General features: G+C 39.0%; 1 protein-coding gene across 3 annotated transcripts in view; it reads right to left on the minus strand.

Annotated features, from left to right (window-relative positions):
* The window catches only part of LOC116628013 (serine/threonine-protein kinase SMG1), a 102,030-nt gene that overhangs the window by 7,162 nt on the left and 73,882 nt on the right, over window positions 1–20,986 (minus strand). For all 3 annotated transcript variants that reach the window (XM_032398040.1, XM_032398039.1, XM_032398041.1), the window contains 19 exons: window positions 20,262–20,484; window positions 17,943–18,189; window positions 17,322–17,551; window positions 15,712–15,960; window positions 15,073–15,211; window positions 14,877–14,986; window positions 14,543–14,761; window positions 13,907–14,097; window positions 13,016–13,188; window positions 12,588–12,867; window positions 11,448–11,720; window positions 10,980–11,214; window positions 10,512–10,738; window positions 7,616–7,766; window positions 7,325–7,514; window positions 6,682–7,151; window positions 4,813–4,950; window positions 1,985–2,137; window positions 724–903 (listed from right to left, as the gene is read on the minus strand). In XM_032398040.1, the coding sequence (XP_032253931.1) occupies window positions 724–903; window positions 1,985–2,137; window positions 4,813–4,950; window positions 6,682–7,151; window positions 7,325–7,514; window positions 7,616–7,766; window positions 10,512–10,738; window positions 10,980–11,214; window positions 11,448–11,720; window positions 12,588–12,867; window positions 13,016–13,188; window positions 13,907–14,097; window positions 14,543–14,761; window positions 14,877–14,986; window positions 15,073–15,211; window positions 15,712–15,960; window positions 17,322–17,551; window positions 17,943–18,189; window positions 20,262–20,484 (4,078 nt within the window). The remainder of the gene's footprint in view (window positions 1–723; window positions 904–1,984; window positions 2,138–4,812; window positions 4,951–6,681; window positions 7,152–7,324; window positions 7,515–7,615; window positions 7,767–10,511; window positions 10,739–10,979; window positions 11,215–11,447; window positions 11,721–12,587; window positions 12,868–13,015; window positions 13,189–13,906; window positions 14,098–14,542; window positions 14,762–14,876; window positions 14,987–15,072; window positions 15,212–15,711; window positions 15,961–17,321; window positions 17,552–17,942; window positions 18,190–20,261; window positions 20,485–20,986) is intronic.

The following is a 20,986-nucleotide window of genomic DNA, read 5'->3' on the forward strand; positions in this document are numbered from 1 at the left end:
GTCATGATCCCAGGGTCCTGGGATCGAGCCCCGCATCGGGCTCTCTGCTCAGCGGGAAGCCTGCTTCTCCCTCCCCCACTCCCCCTGCTTGTGTTCCCTCTCTCACTCTGTCAAATAAATAAATAAAATCTTTAAAAAAAAAAAAAGACACCAGAGGTTCTTAATTAATACACAGCCTAAAACCTTCCCACAAAATATAAACACCTAATTTATCAACTTGCTATTTCTGGACTCATCTCTCCTGTCCAGCATTCACCTTCCACTAGCCCTCTGTCTGCTACCCTATTTACAGTGCATCTAAATCATTTGCTATACATTGAATTTCTCCTCCCCTCTGAACCTCCACAGTACTTCCAATTATGGCTCTGAGAATTCTTTTAACTTTTTAATTCATTGTATTATTTCTTATTAATAGGTTCCTTGGGGGCTAAGAGCAAGATTTAACCATCATTTTTTTTTTTTTAAGATTTTAAGTAATCTCTACATCCAATGTGGGGCTCGAACTCACAACCTGGAGATCAAGAGTCATATGCTTCACCGAACAAGCCAGCAGGTACCCCTAGATTTAATCATTAGATCCCAAAACAATATCTTATATACAGGACACACACTGCATAAATGTAAACTGAGTGAATATATTACATGGACTTCGAGGGCATAATCCTGGCCTTATCATTTTCATCAACTAATCTCTTTACTCCCGCACCAAGATTCAAGACTCACCACTCTCTGTAATAGACGAAGCTCTAACTCAGAGACCGAACTGTTAAACTGTGATGCAAATGAACACATTTGCTGACATCGTTTGATTAGTTCAAATAATGCAGCATCCAGGTTTAAGGCTTCTGCAGTTCTAGTTCGTAAACTTTCAAAATGAATGATATTGCTGCAGAGGAAAGTGACCTGTGAAGAGGCAAAGAGGAATGGAACCATCAAAATAAGCGGGGACATGCAATTTTAATTTGACATGAAAAAATACTACCTATTCATTTCCAGAATTCAGAACCACAATTGGTCCTGAGAAATGTATGAACGACTCTTTTGGGAAATAGATCTAATCCTGATAAAGGCTATGAATAAATGCACCTTGTTTTGGTTGATGTCTTTAGGTGTGAGATGGTTAAAAGCACCTAAAGACAATATGTAAAAGTATCTTCTATATGTTTGCTTTCACACAGAAAATTTACTTCATAATAAAACCTGTTATCATATTCAGCTGCAGTTTATTTGTGCTATGTCCAAATTTCCAATTTGGAATGTTGCCCTTCTGCTTCTACTCTTGCCTAACTTTACAATAAAGATCACAAAATACTAACTGGACGTTTGACAATATAATGCACATCTTTTAATGTATGATAGTACTATTGTGATTATGTAAATAGTTCTCACCTTTATAAATACATACTGAAATATTTACAGATAAAAATGATAGAATATTTGGGATTTCATTAAAAATGGGATGGGAAGGAGGAATAGGAAGTACAGAGGAAATAAAATGGGACTTAAGTTGATAATCACTAAATTTTAATTGGTTATGAGGATATGAGAATCACTGTATTAGTCTAATTTTATACCTGACTGAAAATTACCTAACTTCTTTTTTTTTGCTTTTGTCCCCTTCCCCCAATCATAACGAAGTTAATCCACAAACTCTAGCGGAACACAAGGTCATAAAGACATTTTATTGCCACAGAGTCACCACAGCTGCATATAGAGAACCTTAGACAAATATGGAATTAAACTCCTTATTTTCCAACAGAAGCTGAATCCACTTTTTATTTAGCTAGGAGGCAGTAAAGGTCTAGGGAAATAATTGGCTGTGAGCTCAGCCTAAGGGATGCCCTTCCCACCAAGGCCTATCAGTCCCTCTTTCCAGTACTGTGAACTAGAGGGTGGACTACCCCTAGTTATCCCACGTGTAACTTCCAATCAGTTGTCGAATCCCGTAACTGAAAACAAAGACGGTGCACATGGGTCACAATACCTGGCTTGCTCGTTGGCTCTCTTTAAGGACAAGATTTCTTCTTTCAGCTATTGTTGCTTCAAAATCCTGTAGTACAGGTGCCAGTGCAGGGTTGGCACCACCTGCCCACTTGAGTCGCTGTTCAATACTTGCTTCAAGGGCTGCTAGTTTTTCCTATAAAAGCCAGCAGAACCTCAGTGAATATGACACTCTCCAATTCCTGGTGAGCATTTTATACAAATACAAGAGAGACTCAAAAGAAGCAGGATGGGACATACATTATTTATTTATTTATTTTTAAAGATTTTATTTATTTATTTGAGAGAGAGAATGAGATAGAGAGAGCATGAGAGGGGGGAGGGTCAGAGGGAGAAGCAGACTCCCCGCTGAGCAGGGAGCCTGATGCGGGACTCGATCCCAGGACTCCAGGATCATGACCTGAGCCGAAGGCAGTCGCTTAACCAACTGAGCCACCCAGGTGCCCGGGACATACATAATTTAGAAAACATTTTAACATACATCCACTGGGGCGCCTGGGTGGCTCAGTTGGTTGGGCGACTGCCTTCGGCTCAGGTCATGATCCTGGAGTCCCTGGATCGAGTCCCGCATCGGGCTCCCTGCTCAGCGGGGAGTCTGCTTCTCCCTCTGACCCTCCCCCCTCTCATGTACTCGCTCTCATTCTCTCTCAAATAAATAAATAAAATCTTAAAAAAAAAAAAAAAAACATACATCCACTGGAATTAATCTTTATTTCACTTTGAATATTTAAGGCTAAACATGTCTGGGGAGGTAAGAACTGGCTTTCAGTTTGTCTTAAATTTGCTTCTACTTACTTCAGAAAGACAGTGAGCAAGTGGAGGGAGGGGCAGAGGGAGAGAATCTTTCAAGCAGACTCCCCGCTGAGCACAGAACGTGATGTAGGGCTCAACTCCATGACTCATGATATCACGACCTGAGCCAAACCAAGAGTTGGATGCTCAACCGACTGAGCCACCCAAGCACCCCAAGATTTTCATTTTTAAATAAAGTAGCCTTTAAAATGAAACACCTGCTACATCAAATTCCTAATGCTCTTATGTACTATCTATAAGAAAATCCATTTACCATTTGCAACAACATGGATGGAGCTAGAGAGTACAATGCTAAGTGAAATAAGTCACTCAGAAAAAGACAAATATATGATTTCACTCATATATGTAATTTGAGAAACAAACAAATGAACAAAGGGGAAAAAAAGAGAGACAAACCAAGAAACGGACTCTTAACAATAGAGAACAAACTGGTAGTTACCAGAGGGGAGGTGAATGGGGGGAAGGGGTAAAAGAGACAATGGGGATTAAAGAGTACACTTATCACAATGAGCACGGAGTCATGTATAGCACTATTGAATCACTATACTGTACACTAATATAACCCTGTATCTTAACTAGAATTAAAAAACTTAATTTAAAAATCCATTTATATCTTTGATTATGAAAGATGAAAATCAAATTCTCCCAAATTCAAAAGTTCATAAATAACAGTAAAAATCTATCAATAAGGAAGGTTTTATATAACAAAGTTATCCCATTATTTATTCAACACTTCAGGTGGAGGAATTCACATCCTCTGTGTTTTCTGTGCTTCTCTCCCTCTTTTCTCACAGAAACACACCTCTAAAATCAGAAAGGGCATGTATATTCATTCTCCAAAATTGAAAACTAGGCCTAATATACTGTAGAGAAAAGACATTTCACAATCTTCAAAGAAGTGAGCTCCAGAAAAATTTCATTAAAAATGTAAAAATTACAGAAGTGATTATACTTGATTTTATACAAAATTAATTTGTAAAATGAACAGAAAAATGTCAAGTTACTACTGAGTACATGAGATGTAAGAAGACACAATATAAAGACATAGATAACCATCATCAAGACCTGTTTCTTATTTTTAAAAGGGAGGTGAGATTAAATTATTAGGCAGAAATGATAAAGAAATACACTCAATGGGGCGCCTGGGTGGCTCAGTCGTTAAGCGTCTGTCTTCGACTCAGGTCATGATCCCAGGGTCCTGAGATCAAGCCCCACATCGGGCTCCCTGCCCAGCGGGAAACCTGTTTCTCCCTCTCCCACTCCCCCGCTTGTGTTCCCTCTCTTGCTGTGTCTCTCTGTCAAATAAATAAATAAAAATCTTTAAAAAAAAGAAATACACTCAATAATAGTAGTCAGGAAAATATTCTATTGCCTTTGACATCATAAAATATCATTAACTATACATAAAAAATGCCTAAGCTGGGTGCGTGAGTTGGTTAGGCGTCCCAACTCTTGATTTCAGATCAGGTCATAATCTCAGAGTTGTGAGATCGAGCCCTGTGTCAGGGTCTGTGCTGAGCTGTGAAGCCTGCTTAAGATTCTCTCTCCCTCTCCCTCTGACCCTCCTGACTCATGGGGACACACACGCATGCGCACTCTCCTCAGAATGAAAAAAAAAAAATGCCTAAGCTTTTTAGATATGACTAGTAAGCCAGATATAACTGCTTATGTGCCTTTCGGAAAACAAATTAAATGCTCAAGTTTTTCTAATCACCAAGGTTCTCTTAACATATAAAGGCAGAGCAATCATCAAATCCATTAAAAACCTGAAATATTTAGTATGTCTCTATTCCTGGTTAAAAATACACTGCTACCATAAGATCTGGTTACTTTGGAGGGTAAGAAAAAAAGATGTAAGTTAAAAATAAAAGTGCAAAAGGAGTATGCCCCTGTGGCTTAGCAGCCAAGGACAGACATGTAGATATACTGAATACCTCATCACATGGTAGGTTATTTCTCAAAGTGAATGTGCTTCAAGTAAGGTCTGACAAAACATACCTGAACTGTTGCAATTGAAGTTTCAATCTGGCTCAGAGTATGGAGTTTCTTTTTCATGCTGGTTAGGATGGCAGACCGAGGGGGAGGTGTGACTGACATGGCTTGTGGTCTATTGATAAGGAGGTCTTCATGCTGCCACTGTTCAAAGAAAAGGCAATGTAATAAAATCAGCAGGAAAAAAAAAAAAACAACAACTTGAGATAAAGGGAGGAGAGGTGCAAATTAGGACTGGGGGAAGAGGGGAAAAAAACCCAGCTGCAGTAAAGTGACGTAGGCAGAGAAGTTGTAATAGCAAAAACATTACAAAAGAATCACAACCAGGTGAAAAATTTCCTAATGTAGAGAATGGCTGATAAATGTCTTGGATCAGTGATATGCAACATCTAAGTAGTAATTCTGAAGATGTTTCCAAGTCTATGTAAAAGTCTAGTATACAATCCCCCCAAAAGGTATCTCCGGTTAAGAGGTTGGAAAAGGCATGGGGGGATAGTGGGTGGAGAGGTGAAGACTAGTCCAGCTGAGGCTAAGCAAGTAACTGAAAGAAATGATGGCAGTAGTCACAGAACAAAGAATTCTACAGAGAACCTAGAAGTTGCAGAAAGGGGCAGGCAACTGCTCACAGAGGATCAAGCCATCTTCTATGTTTTAAGGGAGGCCCCAGAAGGCCCAAGAGACTTTTGGGCTACAATTTAAAAGTAATACATTGCACTTAGGGCTTAAAATGATGAACATTTGTTCAGATCAACAAAATTGTAAGTATTTTTACAACATTTTCCATACAGTTGTCCATTTTTTAAGGGAATAAACTAGAATGTATAATAAAACTTACAGTACATTTTTAGAAGAAAAAATACAAAAAGATTCCAATGTGCTAGAAAGACCGTTAATATATAATAAATACAATTTCAAAATGTGAATAAATTACTTTTCTTAATTTATAAGCTAAAAACATCAGCTCATGATAAAGCTGCAAAGAGAAGAAAATACACTGATTCCACGCACTGAGCTGAAGCCACCAACTCCACCATCGGGAAGCAGCTTCCACATAAATAATACAAAGTAACCACCGTTTGTGCCAAAATAGATCCCAGGAAAACGCAGTCCCCAAATATTACTCCATGAATTACACAACCTGTTTGAAGCTACAGACAATACTGAAGCCTATATTTGGAAGGGAAAAAAAAGAAAGAAGAAGAAGAAAGAAGAGCTACAATTTATACTGTGCTTAGTGTCTTATATAACTGTGCTTAGCATCTTATATAAAACATCATTTTTAACCCTCATAGTCCTCAACCTTGGTGAGAGGTATGGTCCCCACTTCAGGGAGAATTAAACTCAAATTCATATACCTGAATCCAAATCCATCTCACCCTTAAAGCCTATGTTGTCATACTGCCCCCTAAATAATCAAGGACAAAAACAGCCCTCTAAAAACAAATTCCAAATGATGACGGATTCATGCACAAAGCTGTAACCACATCATTAGAGCATCAGGGAAACAGAAGACACTTTAGAAACAATCTTAATTATATGTTAAGTAATATAGGAGGCACATTCACATAACGAATAAATTCAACCATTAGAAATTATATTTACAAGTAATACTTAATGACACAGATAATACCAACCATACAATACTGATGGAAACAAAGTTAAAGGTCACAAAGTGTAAACACAAAATATTCTCAACTATATGGAACAGAAACAAGGAAAAAACTGGAAATATCAAAATGCCAAAAAGCTGGCTTTGCTACAGGCTGGCAAAATTCAGGACATTTAAATATTTTTTTTCTTTATATTGTTTTATATTACTTCCCCCTGGCTTTCAAATTCCTATAGTGGAGAAAAACACATTAGAAAAATACTTACTTGAAACATGGCAATATGCAGCTGAACACGCTGCAGGCTTGTCTTACAAGAAGAAATACTGGTTTCCAGCCTGCGCACCAAGTCATGCTTCTTCCAGGCAGTATCATAGGAACTTGCTAAAACAGTTGCCCTGTTCATGACCAACTGAGAAAACTTCCCAATCTGAATGTTGTGCTCCACCGCTTTCTTACAAAGATCATCAACAGAAACTTTGCTTTCAGCACCAAAATCCTTTGCCTCCACTTGAGCAATAATGTCTACCCCTAGAGCACTGATAAAACTGCAGAGGGTGAGTCCTAGGGCTTGGTTCGGTAGTCCAATCAAGAGCTGCCTCACAAAGTCAGCTGTGAATGCCTTTATAGGTTTGGCCATCTGGTCTTCACTGAAACAAGAGTTTCTAAAAAGGGTTTTCACATTGACAATCTGTACAGGTCCATTTACAGTATTCTGATCTTCAAGTGAACTCGATCCTAAAAAAGGAATATTTTCTTAAAGTATTTCATGCAAAGTAAAATAAGGTAATAATGATGCTTATTTAAAAACAAGACCTTATGAACGTACAATTAAATTAAGCCTACTCCATCCTGCCCCCTTCCAAAGTTCTACACAAGTAAATCCAGTATGTTTAAATGTGAAAGATTACCTGATAAAGTTTTAGAAAAGGTACCACAGAGCCTGAAGAACTCCTTAATTGTCTGTAGTCTTTTTAGAAAGAAAATCTCTTCTAGCACCTGCCGGTGATTATCGTCATCAAAAAAATTGACTTGGGTACTCCTGGCTTCCCTTATAATGTCAATCTTTCGCCAAGCTATGGGAATTTCCATCTTGTTTAACTATGTAAAAAGAAAGAAAGAAAGTTCATTTCTCCACTCTTCACACAGTGAACAACTACTTTACCACACGTGCATTATTTATTCTTAAAATCAGTATTTACCTTTTCAACTAATAAGCCAAAAGCAGTTTCGACTTGGGCAAACATGCCATCAAATGCTACCAAAAGCATCTGGCCAGCTGACATTTTTGGTGTTTCATCAACGGAACCATTTCTTGGTTGGATTAATTCACCATACTGAGCATGAAGTATTCTAAAGAAAAAGAAAAGGGGATTAAAATCCTAACTGATGAATACTACATTTGGGGGAGAACACAAAAGGTCAGCAAGAGTCACAGCTAGCATGCAATCTAGAAAATAAATCTTTTTTCGTCAAAGGTTTATTTATTTGAGAGAGAGAGAGAGAGAGAGAGAGAGAGAAAGACCACAAGCAGGAGGAGGGGTAGAGGGTGAGGGAGAAAATTCTCAGTCAGACTCCCAGCTGAGCGCAGAGCCCCACACGGGGCTCAATCCTAGGACCTCTAGATCACCCCCTGAGCCGGAATCAAGAGTCAGACGCTTAACCGACTAATCCACCCAGGCGCCCCTAGAAATCTTTTTGTATGCAGGACAGAGTGTTAGGATAAAATGACATGTAGTGCCATCACAATGTGAAGTTAATGGTTCTGATTCAGTATTAGTAACTGTTCACATGATTAAATTTTATGCAAACTTGAATTATGATAATTTTAAAAAGAACTATGTAAGATATTACAGTCTCACTTTACACAAAGAATGTAAAATAATACAAACCCCCAATAAATGTCAAAAACCACACAATTCTAAAGCTGGAGGACTTAGCAAAAATGGTCAAGTATGTTCACACTGTCACATATATGACAGAGTCAACTACACACCATAAACTCAAATGCCTGCCGTCTGTGGCACACCTGCTTTTGAATAGTGCACAGACTGAGCGTAAGTCTTCAGAAACTCACCCTGTACGTTATCATTAACTTAAGACTTGCACCGTGGCTTGTGTATCCGGACACTATTCTGAACATATTATATAAAAATTCAAAAAACAGCATTCCTGGTACCTACAACTAGTATCAGTTCATGTTACTAATGTTAACTAGATTTTCAACTTTATCACACACACATACAGAAATAACTATAAAACTATTAAGAGAATTTAAAAAGGCTAACCAGAGCAATTTCTAATGGAAAAAAGAGCTACAAGATGGTATACAATTTTTTTCTTCAGATAATTAGTTTCTCCAAAATAAGGTACAAACAAGCTGTAAGAGAATGAGGCATGAAGTTTGTCACCCAAATCATACATGAAAAGTAAATAATCATCCATTTGAGGGTAAGAGAAATCGGAGTTAGATATTAAAGGGAGATAAATGAGAGCTGAAATTTAGTGAGAAAGAAAGGTGTATCGATTTAGCATCTAACTTTTTAAATAATGTTAGAAATTTAAATGATAAAGCTGTTGTGCAAATAATCAATCATCATCTAGCTGACATTTAGTTTATGCTATAATAATTACTAATTTATTTTATTCTGTATGGTGACACAACTACAAAGAAACATAAATAGGAAAATTTTGAATGCAGATAACAGAAAACATTAAAGAATTATTATTAACTTTTCGGGTGAAGTAACGGCACCATGATTAAGAAAAATAAGTTTATATTTTAGATATACGTACTTCCTGTACTATTTAAAAATGAAAAGATACCTGCTTCAAAATAATCGGGGCAGTACAATTTAAACAACATAAATAATTTAAACAATTTAAGCAGGTGCAGATAATTACCAAAGGTGGGAAAATGAAGGTTCATTATACTATTCTACTTTCTTTTCTTTGAATTTTCTCACAGGAGGAAGTGGTAGGTCAATCCATTTCTTCTCTCTCAATTATACTTTCTGGGGTAAACTCCACACCAGAATGCCAAAGAAAGAGATCTTAAGTCACCAGAGATAAAGGGGCTTACAGCTTAGCTAGGGACATAGTGCATGGCTGGAGGAACCACCCAACCTTTGCAGGTTCCAAAGTCAAACTGTTTTTCTGGATTTCAGAGATGAAAAACACCATGTTCAGTATCTAAAACAAACTTACAAAGTTTAAGCAAACTTAGAAGCATTTACCTGAATTGAGGTGTATACTCTATTAACTAAACTGGCTCAGATGCTTCCATGGTGTTCCAAGGGCTGGCTTAAAAAATACCACACTCCACTTTGCGTGTGTGTAGCACACATATGGTGAAACCACAACACTCAAAGTATAGTGTGTATGTGATAAAACTGCGTGGAGCTACACACCCACTGCATGTGTCACTGGGGAAATCTCAGTAAGCTCTGTCAACTGTACCGACATCCACTTCGTGGTGGTGCCACAGAAGTATAGTATGCAAGATGCTACCACCGCAGGAAGGATGGAGCCTGCAGAAGACATCCCTGCACACATGTATTGTACAACTTCCTGTGAATCTGTAATTATTTCCAAATAAATAAACTATTTTTTTTAAAGATTTAACAGAGAAAGAACGACCGGTGGGAAGGGACAGAGGGCAGAGGGAGAAGGAGACTCCCCGCTGAGCAGGGAGCCCGATGCGGGGCTCGATCCCAGGGCCCCAGAATCATGACCTGAGCCGAAGGCACACGCTTAACCAACTGAGTCACCAAGGTGCCCCCCGAATAAATAAACTTTGTAAAAAGATCTGTATAGGGTGCTTGGGTGGCTCAGTTAGTTGAGCGTCTGCCTTCGGCTCAGGTCATGATCCCAGGGTCCTGGAATTGAGTCCTGCAATGAGCCCGCTTCTCCCTCTCTCATGAATAAATAAATAAAATCTTTAAAAATAAGTAAAATAACAATAAAAAATTATAAGATTTGTATAGAAGCATTTTTAAGTAATTCTATCTGCTGTAAAATTAAAACTAAACTTGCAGCACAGAGCCCAGAACCTGTCATCCGGCTTCCCCAGCTCTGTCATAGCTACCATTCACTTGCCTGGCAACATCGATGTAATGAGCATGAGTTTCCTCCTCCAGTCCCATAGCCGCATTTCTTAAATAGGCCTGAAGTGATTCAACTAGAGTCTGCAGGGGAACACCGTCAGTTGTCTGCTCAATAAGACTGTCCAGCTCATGAAGCATACTTTCTAATGTGTATTCTCCTTTCATTAAACATCTCAGTGCTTCTGGAAATATGATTTGCCGGAAATTTGAATTTAATTCCTATAAATATGTGAGAAATATATTTTAATGTTTCCTGAGTTTAGGTAAGTTATACATTTAGAGGTTTAATGCCATGTGTTAAGAACAAACTTATGCAACTGTAACCAACTTCTGGCTACAAATGTCACACTGAGCTTTAAATGATCGATTAAGCAACATTAAAAGGGGAAAAGCAATAAAAAGAACAATGTTTAATATCTAAAACAAACTTATCATTTTAAGCTAATTTAAAAGCGCTCACCTGAAGTGAGGTGTACACTCCGTTAGCTAAGTGAACTGCCTCAGAAGCTTCCACTGGGTTTGGAATGTCTAAGTCCTGTGGCACCAGGTGGCACTGCTTCAGTAACTGCACCAGGCAAGTGACGTTCCCGCTCATACTGCAGAGCTCTTCCAAGAACCAGGCTCCGTCCCGCGAGGTCAGATCCACTAGCTGCTCGCCAGCGCTAGAAGCAGCACCTTCCATCATCAGGTTACGCCTAAATGCAACAAGGGTTTGTACACTGAAACCTACTCAGCTATACTCACACACAAAAGCGGATACCTCAAACTTGGACAGGAAGTAAAGCAGCCTAACAGTGGGCTAGACTAATGAAATGAAAGTCAAAGCATACCTTAAGTTTGGTATTAAACAAAAGGGACAGGCAATCTCAGGAAGTATAAATGTTTTCGAGACAACAAAATGGTCTTAGTACAAAGTTGGCTAACTCACCTTGTAAGAGTACAAAGAGCAGAAATAATAACACTTGCTAGACTCAAAGATCCTTCTTCTCCATTCTCGTGAAGGAAAACTTTAATGCAACGTTCAATTTCCTTCAACTGATCCTCACAAACAGGTACAGTGACGGCTTCCTGTTTCAAGCGTTCCACTTGTCTGATAAGCCGGCTGTTGATGTCGGCTGCGTAACGCTGCAGAGTCATTTCCGTGGCACTGATGAACTGACACACTGTTGGGGGAGGCTGGGGAGCATACTGCATTTCGTATCTACACAAAGAGAGAGAGGTGCTTGTTTACAATGTAACCACTTCCTGCTTGTAAAGAAAGTTCCCATTTTATTTATTTATTTATTTATTTTTTAAGATTTTATTTATTTGACAGAGAGAGACACAGCGAGAGAGGGAACACAAGCAGGGGGAGTGGGAGAGGGAGAAGCAGGCTTCCCGCCGAGCAGGGAGCCTGATACGGGGCTCGATCCCAGGACCCTGGGATCATGACCTGAGCCGAAGGCAGATGGTTAACGACTGAGCCACCCAGGCATCCCACTTATTTTTTTTTTTAAAGATTTTATTTATTTATTCATGAGAGACAGAGAGAGAGGCAGAGGCAGAGGGAGAAGCAGGCTCCTCGCAGAGCAGGGAGCCTAATGCAGGTCTCAATCCAGGACCCCGGTATCATGACCTGAGCCAAAGGCAGACGCCCAACTGACTGAGCCACCCAGGCACCCCAAAAGTTCCCATTTACACTGGAGAATATTGCCTCTGATGGATCCCCAAATCTTAAATAGTAGAAACCATGATTTCCATTTTTACAGATAAGAAAAAGTCTCAAGCTCAAGTAATTTTCCCAGACGACTTGTGAGTGAGTGATAGTTCAAATGAGTTTAGCTCTCTTTACCCTGATTCCATCACTCTGACACTGGGATACATTTTAATTAATTAGGAAAAACACACCATCTTAAAGGGAAAACATGACCTCAAATCTTCTTAAAAGAAAAAACTGACCCCATTCAGCTTCCATCCAACAACTATTTCTTTCAGAAAAATGAAATATTATGCACACATGATAATAATAATTTGAAAACAACTTTGCATCTAATCCCATGAGAAGTCAAGAAAAGTGTGATCAACGTACTTCCGGTAGAGTTCTTGACAGCGCTCTACTGTGGTGTTACAGATGAGTTCCTCCATCCAGGTCTTCCACTGCTCAATTCGATGCTTCTGAAATATGGCCTTTGGATACTGCAGAGCTACGGTGGCGTAGTGATGCAGCTGTTCCAGACAGCCTCGGAGCACGGAGCGCCTCTGCTGGAGAAGAGCGCCCACTTCCCCCTCCAGCTGCTCACACTGGCTAATCAAGTGCGCCTGGCCGGCATTCTGCAGAAAGGCTGTTGCTGGCACATAGCTTGGAGGACCTTTTGGTAAAAGACAATTATTAATCACGGTGAAACTATTCCAAACCAGCAGTAGTCGAAAGGAGCACAAACCAGAACCCCACACATAAACACACAAATACAAAACTCACATGCTCAACATGTGTATCTAAGATAAATCAACCCATACCAAGGTCCATTTGTGAGCTTATCTCCTGAAGCAAACTTGCAAGCTGTGTTGCTTCTAAATTATTGAACGCAGCCTGATAATGTGTTATCCACTGTTCAAATTCATTCAGCTTCACCTGGATTGCTTCCTGAACAGCCCTTTGCTGAGTCTGTAGTTGAGTATGTTCAGAATACCTAATAGGAGGGAAAAAACTTTTAAATTGCTTCTTCCTTCTATGTACTTTCATAACCTTGATTTTGCTCATACTTGGGACTGCCTGGTAAGCTCCTTTTCAATCTTGAGGGCACTGCTCAAATGTCCCTTACTTCTCTGGTTTTCCCCATATTTCTCTCAACTATACTCAACAACATTTTAAATAACACATTTTCAAAACCCACCACACCTGCCAGGTGTTGAGTTATCTTTAGTGTAAACGATGGATACTTCACAGATCTTTCCACCTCAGAGACTCATGCAGTGTGTAGCACTTGCATATTTACCCTTTACCAAGCACCTGCACTGTACAAGGCTCATCCACTTAGATCATTCTATTTAGTTTAATGCTTAATTCAGCAAAGTGGATAAAATAACTGCCACTGTACTAATGAGTAAGGATCCAGACACGAACTGTAGAGAGAAACCCAAACCTCAGTTTTTCTGAATCCAAGTTCATGTCCTAACCACTATATCTACTTATCTCCCATAATTACTCAAACATTTCTATTTAATATAATAAAGCAGAAAATTTAAGTGAATTTCTGTGTATTAATTCAAAATTGCAGTCCTTGGGAGAGCTTCTATCATTTATGTAAACTGCTTAATAATTCTACTTCAAGTTGACAATGTTTACACAAATATGAAAATTCTCCTTAATGGCATATATTTAGAAACAAGTGTTCAACACTTTTAAACCTGTGCTGCAGAGTGTGAGAAGGATGGTCCACTCCTTCAGCTCCTTCTAGAAACTCTATTTCTTCCAGCAGTTTGCCTTGCAGTTTTTCCACGTCTGTCAGTTGCTCTTGTAAGCTTAGGTATTCGTCTAAGCTGCTGTCCAGCTTGGGAAGCACAACCAGCATCTCATCCCTATTCTTAAACCAGTTCACCTGTAAAAAGGTAATTATGATTAGGGAAATTCTTACAGGGTCAACTGTGAGATATGATGATATCTGCTACAAGCATCATGTTAGATGGACATCCTGGATATATTACTCTATTTAAATCTCTTATTTAAACCCCTGAGGGGGTGATGGAACCACGTGTATTTTACAGATAATGATAACCACTGCATTCAAGTTCACATAGCCATAAACTGAGACTCAAATCTCAACAACACCATGTAGTTACCACCATGCCACACAATATACTGTATGTCTTTGTATGGGAACATATCCTACTAAAAAGACATCAAATTGCCCTATTTCACGGACATTTACAATATTATACAGGACAGTCTTTCAAAAATATTTTTTAAAGGATAGTTTTACCCAGCTTTTTGATGGACATGTTAACACTAGTAAAATGATGGTGATGACTTATCATTGCCTTCACCTTAATTTCAGCTACTCTGGAAGAAAAGAGGCTGCGGGTGATCTCTCGCTCCATCTCTCTCTTGCTCTGCTTGCTCTCAGCCTGCTGGCCACCTCCACCATAGACAGCGCCAGCAAATCCCGCCTCACCCCCAGCCGTCCAGTCCACCAGGGGGTCATACACAAAGGCCTCCAGCAATGTCAGCAGAGTCTCTCTGCCACGCCGCATGATGTGTAGAACCTGTTTTCAGAGGTGTTTTAAATCAGGTTTTGCCACAAGTTTCCTCATTCAAATGTAGTTTTTTATTCCACAGGATTTAACAGGTACATTAAAAGGTATGAGAGAAACAGCATACCTGCTCACATGAAAGCCTAAAAACACCTTCTACTCCGGTTACTCCCAGTGCTGTTTCAATATTCTGTGTCATTCGAAAAGGTACTTTCTCAGGAACTCTAAGGCTTTTACCTTGAAAAGACAAATTGTTATATTTCTGTCCTTTTATCAAAAACATTTGACCCTCATATAAATGTAAAAGTCCAACTTAATTTTACCTTTTTCAAAGCAAACATTGTAATCTATGTGAACCACCTCTCCCGTCGTCATATCTATAAGAACATTATCCAGATGTCTATCTCCAAGGCCAATTATGTATCCAACCATAGACATGACTGCAGTAGATCTGGCATAAGACTAAACAAGAGGGGAGAGGGGGTGGGGAGAGCAAGTTGTAACACCATCAGCAAATTTCCTTCCAACATGGTTTGATGCTCCAAAATTCACACAATTCCATAATCCCACTCCCTCATTTCTAAATAGCACTCCTCAGGGATGCTGCAAGTGGTCCCAGAGGCTCTGCACTGAGCAGCAGACAACACTGTGGTCCTTGTTGGTCCTACTTAGTATTCGAATGCTAGATTTAAAACAAAACAACTATTTTCAGCCTCCCTAGTTTTTCCCTTTCTCAAGCTTTTATTCTTCTTTTCATTTCATCCATAATCCCCTCTGTTCTGCCCTCACACTCATGGCCATGCCTTATGAAAATAAGTGCAACGCAAGACTCGAATACAGGTCTCAAACTACCAAGTCTGGAGTGAGACGAAGGGTAAAAGGAGGAGGGTGAACAACAGACTAGACAGGAAGCAGGCAAAAAAAACAGTAATATTTATTACGCCCCAAAACAAAACACATACCTGTGTGACTCTCCACCATTCGTCAGGTGTGGTGCAAGATGACCAAAGCTCTTTAGCAAGGAGATTTGGGGGGGTGGCCTCCATTAACTCTTCTAATACCGCCTTCATTACATGAAGAGGCCAATCCCGTCGGGACACATCCAGACTAAGCCCAACTGCTTTTAAAGCAGGGCCAATTTTACTATAATAAAGTTCACTAGGACGAGGTACAATTCCAGGATTCTGAGGAGTTTGGTAGGAATCTTGGGCCTTAAAAAAAATTTTTTAAGGAAAAAAAAAAATCAACTTTATTTAAATGAAGATAAAGATTACTTTGAATATAGTATTTTAAAAACCGGTTTTTGAGCGGCATTCTCCACCTTCCCAGCCAAATTGCACATACCAAATAAATAATTCTTCTGGACTATGCATCTTTTTACAACCTACCTATCTTTCTCTTAATTAAGTTCTACCACTTTATTGAAAACTTGGTCTACTGTTCTATTTTCTTGATCTCCAATTCAAACTCAACATTTACATTCTTCTTTGTAACCTATAATTCTACTGAAAATTTATCATTAATTTATGCACAAATTTCATTCTTCACTGATACGACTCAATCAATATAAAATTAACAGTATTCAGACAAAAACTGATAGCCCCTCTCTAATTCCCATCTCTCGTTTAACCCTCATTAATTGTTCTGCAGTCTCCTATGCTTATTTTTTAAACTTGACCCCTTTCAAACTTTTGCTCCTTCCCATACCCGCCATAATTAGAAAAATTAGAATATTTTGGCTAGATAAAGACTCTTGAGGTTGAGACTGTATAAAACTTATTTTTATTTCTGTAGCACTTAGTACTGTTCCTGGCATATATACTAAGCACTCAGATGCTTAGCTAAATGAATTCTAAATTAAATCCCTAGTCTAAATCAAAATCATAAATTTCAGAGGCACAAAATATGACATCACAGTAATTAACTCTAAATATAATATAAAGTTGTTTCTTCTTTACGTACTTAATTTAAAAGAAACTGGTTTTCAAAGCTCTCTTCTTTGTAAATTTAATTTAAAAGACCCTAGGGGGCGCCTGGGTGGCTCAAATCGGTTCAGTGTCCACCTTCTTGGCTCATGATCCCGGGGTCCTGTCTGTGATCCTGTGATCCCGTGATGGAGCCCCACATGGGCTCCCTGCTCAGCAGGGAGTCTGCCTCTCCTTCTCCCTCTGCCTCTCCCCCCCTTGTTCTCTCTCGCGCACGCTCTCTCTCGCAAATAAAATCTTTAAAATATAAAAATAAAATAAAAGACCCCTAGTAAGCCCAATAAAAAAATCATTAAGATGTGAAATATCAACTTACTGATTAACAACCACACTACCACCCTACCTGTTCCCCTGCATTTGTCTAGAATAAGATTAACCAAATGTCACCATTTCCACCTCTTAAAACTTTATTTAAATGTGCCTCAGAAACACTTTCCTAAATATTTCAAGTCTGTTCTGTAACATTTATAAACTTACCAAAATGCTCAAGTACAGTAAGCCTATGAGTCACACAGAACAAGAAAGAGACTAATATATGTTTTTATGGAAATTCAAATAAAAGTACATGTATATCTGAATTTATCAACCTTCTGTGCTTGTAAGGCGGCTTCCCGTTGTTGCCATCGTTTGTAAAGACCAAATAAGGGTGTGGCTCCATCCACCCACTGGATTAGTCCTGAGCGTGTTCCTAGTGGCGTTACGGAATAGTGTCGGGCATGGAAACGGGGTGTTTCCTGGCGATTGATTGTAGCAAACATGGTATTCACAATAGACAGGAACTGCATTATTCTCTCATCCAGATGTAAATCTTCTAATCCTATGGAAACAAAATTTAAAGTAGCTAGAGTGGTGACCAAATGGGGTGGGTATGGGGTTACAAATGTATCACTTTTGTGTTTCCTCTCAATCAACAGTAGCAGTCAAGAACTGAGAGCCAGGAGAGCATAATGGGAGCATTAGAGAACATTCCATTCAGTCACAAGGTATTAGATACTAGAATTATTAGCTGTACCTCAGTTCTGCTTGCATAAGTTAAGCAAAAAGACGACAGGCAATGGAAAATCTTACTACACAGGCTCCAACCACTTCCATTCAAAATCACAGAAGATACAAGACAATCCAGGCTATTCACCTGGAACAATCCTCTCCCAGCACATTCATACCCAAAGCATCCATAATCAAATTAAGGCTCTTCTTTTAAATCCCACCTTTGAAAAGATAAGGATAGCTCTTGCCATCTGACCCTAGAAAGAGAAGTTTCTTTGGCTTGGTTTTGGTCGGTAAGATGGTGATGGTTCCGCCCACACTGTGGATTGTGACAGTGTCTCTAGCTGACACTTCTCCAGGAAGAGCAATTTCAGTGTTAGTCATGGCAGCCAGCCACGGGCTGATTTCTTCAAGACGCAAGATATAACTTGCACGTTTCTGTGCTCTCTGTTGCAAACTCAGCATTATCTATATTTATAAGATGGGGAAAAACAGGTTTACGTTATCACTGCAACATTTAACTTTCTTCCACATTCAATTTGGCATAAAAGTAAACTTAAAATACCAATACAGAAATCTCGTATTGTAGTTCCTAAATTTAATTTCATGTTACATACTTGGGCCATCCTGAGAGAGGAAATACTGGTGTGCTGATATGACCTAGGTGATTTCTACTTTGTTCAGACCTGTCTCTTCTTCTCTGTCCAAACAACCAATGCAATCACAGCAGATGGAAGGAAAGCACTGCTGTGATCACAAAATTCAGGGCTGGTAGCAAGCTAATTCCCCATGTTAAGCTACGTTTTATCAATGCCAAAACAAATCAATTAAGTCCTTACAATAGAGCAAAAGATAAAACTGACAGCTGCTGGGTGTCAAGCTGACACACCCTTAGAAGCCACTTGAAAAGTTGGTAACAATTTAGAGCTCTGACCACTTGAAGTATGCAGAATTAACACCACAACCCCTTCTAATAATTCATAGGGAGTGGATCGCATGTACAGTTGTATCCCTACTTAGCTAACTTAATAATGTGCTCCTGAATTAATTCTGAGCTCTGCTTTCATGTGAAAAATGTTTTATCAATCTTCAGCGAGCTTTGTTCCATAAAAGGAAAAAGACAACTGGAAACACCCCAAGTAGCCACAGACAGGACACAATGGATAAACTGTAGCATTTTCCCATAATATATCAGTGTTCAGCTGTATACAAAATATGGATGAATCATAAAATCCTAATGCTGACCCATCAATTATGGAATAAACACAGACATATATATACAGACATATGTATATATGTAAGGTCTCATTTATATGAAGTTTAGAAACAGGCAGAAACTAAATACATCTTTTAGAAATTCATCAATAAATAACAATTTTTTTTTTTTTTTTTAAAGTATTCCTCTTATCTCTTCCTCTGGTTTTCTTAGTTGATTTATTGAAAAGGAGACAAAGAAGCAAGAAACTGCTGTTGGAATGCAAGCAGACAGGTTTTGGCTAGGCCACACACAATAAACTTCATCCTTCATGTTAGTGTTCTAGTCTTCTGCTCCTAGCTATTTACTATGAATTTAGCATTTGTTCTAGTTCCCTCTGGATGGTATTTACTAGTTAAAGTCAGGTGTACTCTTTGTTTCTACACTGTACCTTTTAATAGTTTTCTCATTGCTAAAGTAAGGAAATCAGGAGCAATAAAGGTAAGGGACAGAGAAAGAAAGGATAAAAAAAGAGAAAGCTACAAGGTAATAAATAGGTTCCCCAAATAATGGTGCTGTTGCTATACCAGATAAAAACCAAAGTAAATACAGATTAAGGGGACCACAACATAAAAGATAAGGATTCTCAGGTGCCTGGGTGGCTCAGTCAGTTAACTGTCTCTGCCTTCAGCTCAGGTCACGATCCCGGGGTCCTGGGATCAAGTCCCACATTGTTCTCCCTGCTCCATTGGGAGCCTGCTTCTCCCTCTCCCTCTGCCCCCTACCCCTGTTGGCTCGCTCTCGTGCGCTCTCTCTCTCAAATAAATAAAATCTTAAAAAAAAAAAAAGATAAGGATTCTCAAATATTTAAATATGCTAATCATCCCCAAATAGCCTATGCAGAATTGATTTTCAAACAGTTACTTATAAATATTGATGTTGCTATATGTGAATATTTTGTCTGTTAGAAATACTTAATACTCACCCCTAAGAAAGGCTATATAGGTAGAAGATTAAATTTTGTAATCTTTTATGAAGACAAAAAGCAAGCCATCAATATTTAGTTCAAGGCCAGACCCCTTCCTTAACTAATTTCTCACAGTATATTCTTCCGAGTGTGAACCCTCTATAGATAAAAGTTTGCTGCCCTAGGCCCATTAGCTCCCAAATTCTCAAAATGATAAAAATACCTCTCTTCACATTCCTTATAAGCAACTGGTCATAGGCTGCCTTCCATGGACCTACAAAATCTTTCACATTCCAAGTAAGGAGAGTCCCCATATTCAAATTTTGTATCTCATACAGAATTTCCCATTTTAGTAGCATCCTTGAGATTTTTCTGTACCTCTTTAAATGGAATCCAGCTGCTTCCAGGCTTTGCAGGATTTGACGGTGTCTTCAGCTTTTCAAGAGCATTTTCAATTGCTTCACCATAGTTATCCTGAAACCACTTTTCATGAGGTGTTTCTGCAGGGGCTGCAGTGATACTCCTTACATGCTCCAAAGCAAACACAATGGGCTTCATCAAAGCTGTGTGCTTTTCCCGCATGATTGCAATTTTCTCTTCCCTGACCAGGAAGACATCGAGAGTTTTACAAACATGGAAGAGTTTAAATGCATCTAGTGTAAGTAAACAGCATCAAAGAATAAGCTAAAATAAGTAAAACATCAGCACAATAACTTAAAACACAGCATTGTAAAAATATCCAGCACATGAAAGAGGCAGCTTTTCAACACCTGGCGCTGAGAAAACTAGGTATCCACTCGCAAAGAATGAAGTCAGACCCTTACCTTCCTTATACTATCATGTAAAAAAATAGCTCAAATTGGATCAAAGACCTTAAGACCTAAGACTCTTAGGAAAGAATGTAAGGGAGGGGCGCCTGTGTGGCTCAGTCATTAGGCATCTGCCTTTGGCTCAGGTCATGATCCCAGGGTCCTGGGATCAAGCCCCGCTTCAGGCTCCCTGCTCAGCGGGAAGCCTGCTTCTCCCTCTCCCACTCCCCCTGCTTGTGTTCCCTCTCTCACTGTCTCTCTGTCAAATAAATAAATAAAATATTTAAAAAAAAA

This window comes from Phoca vitulina, unplaced genomic scaffold, assembly GCF_004348235.1.
Source record: "Phoca vitulina isolate PV1807 unplaced genomic scaffold, GSC_HSeal_1.0 scaffold109, whole genome shotgun sequence".
In the NCBI taxonomy this organism is placed as follows: Eukaryota; Metazoa; Chordata; class Mammalia; order Carnivora; family Phocidae; genus Phoca; species Phoca vitulina.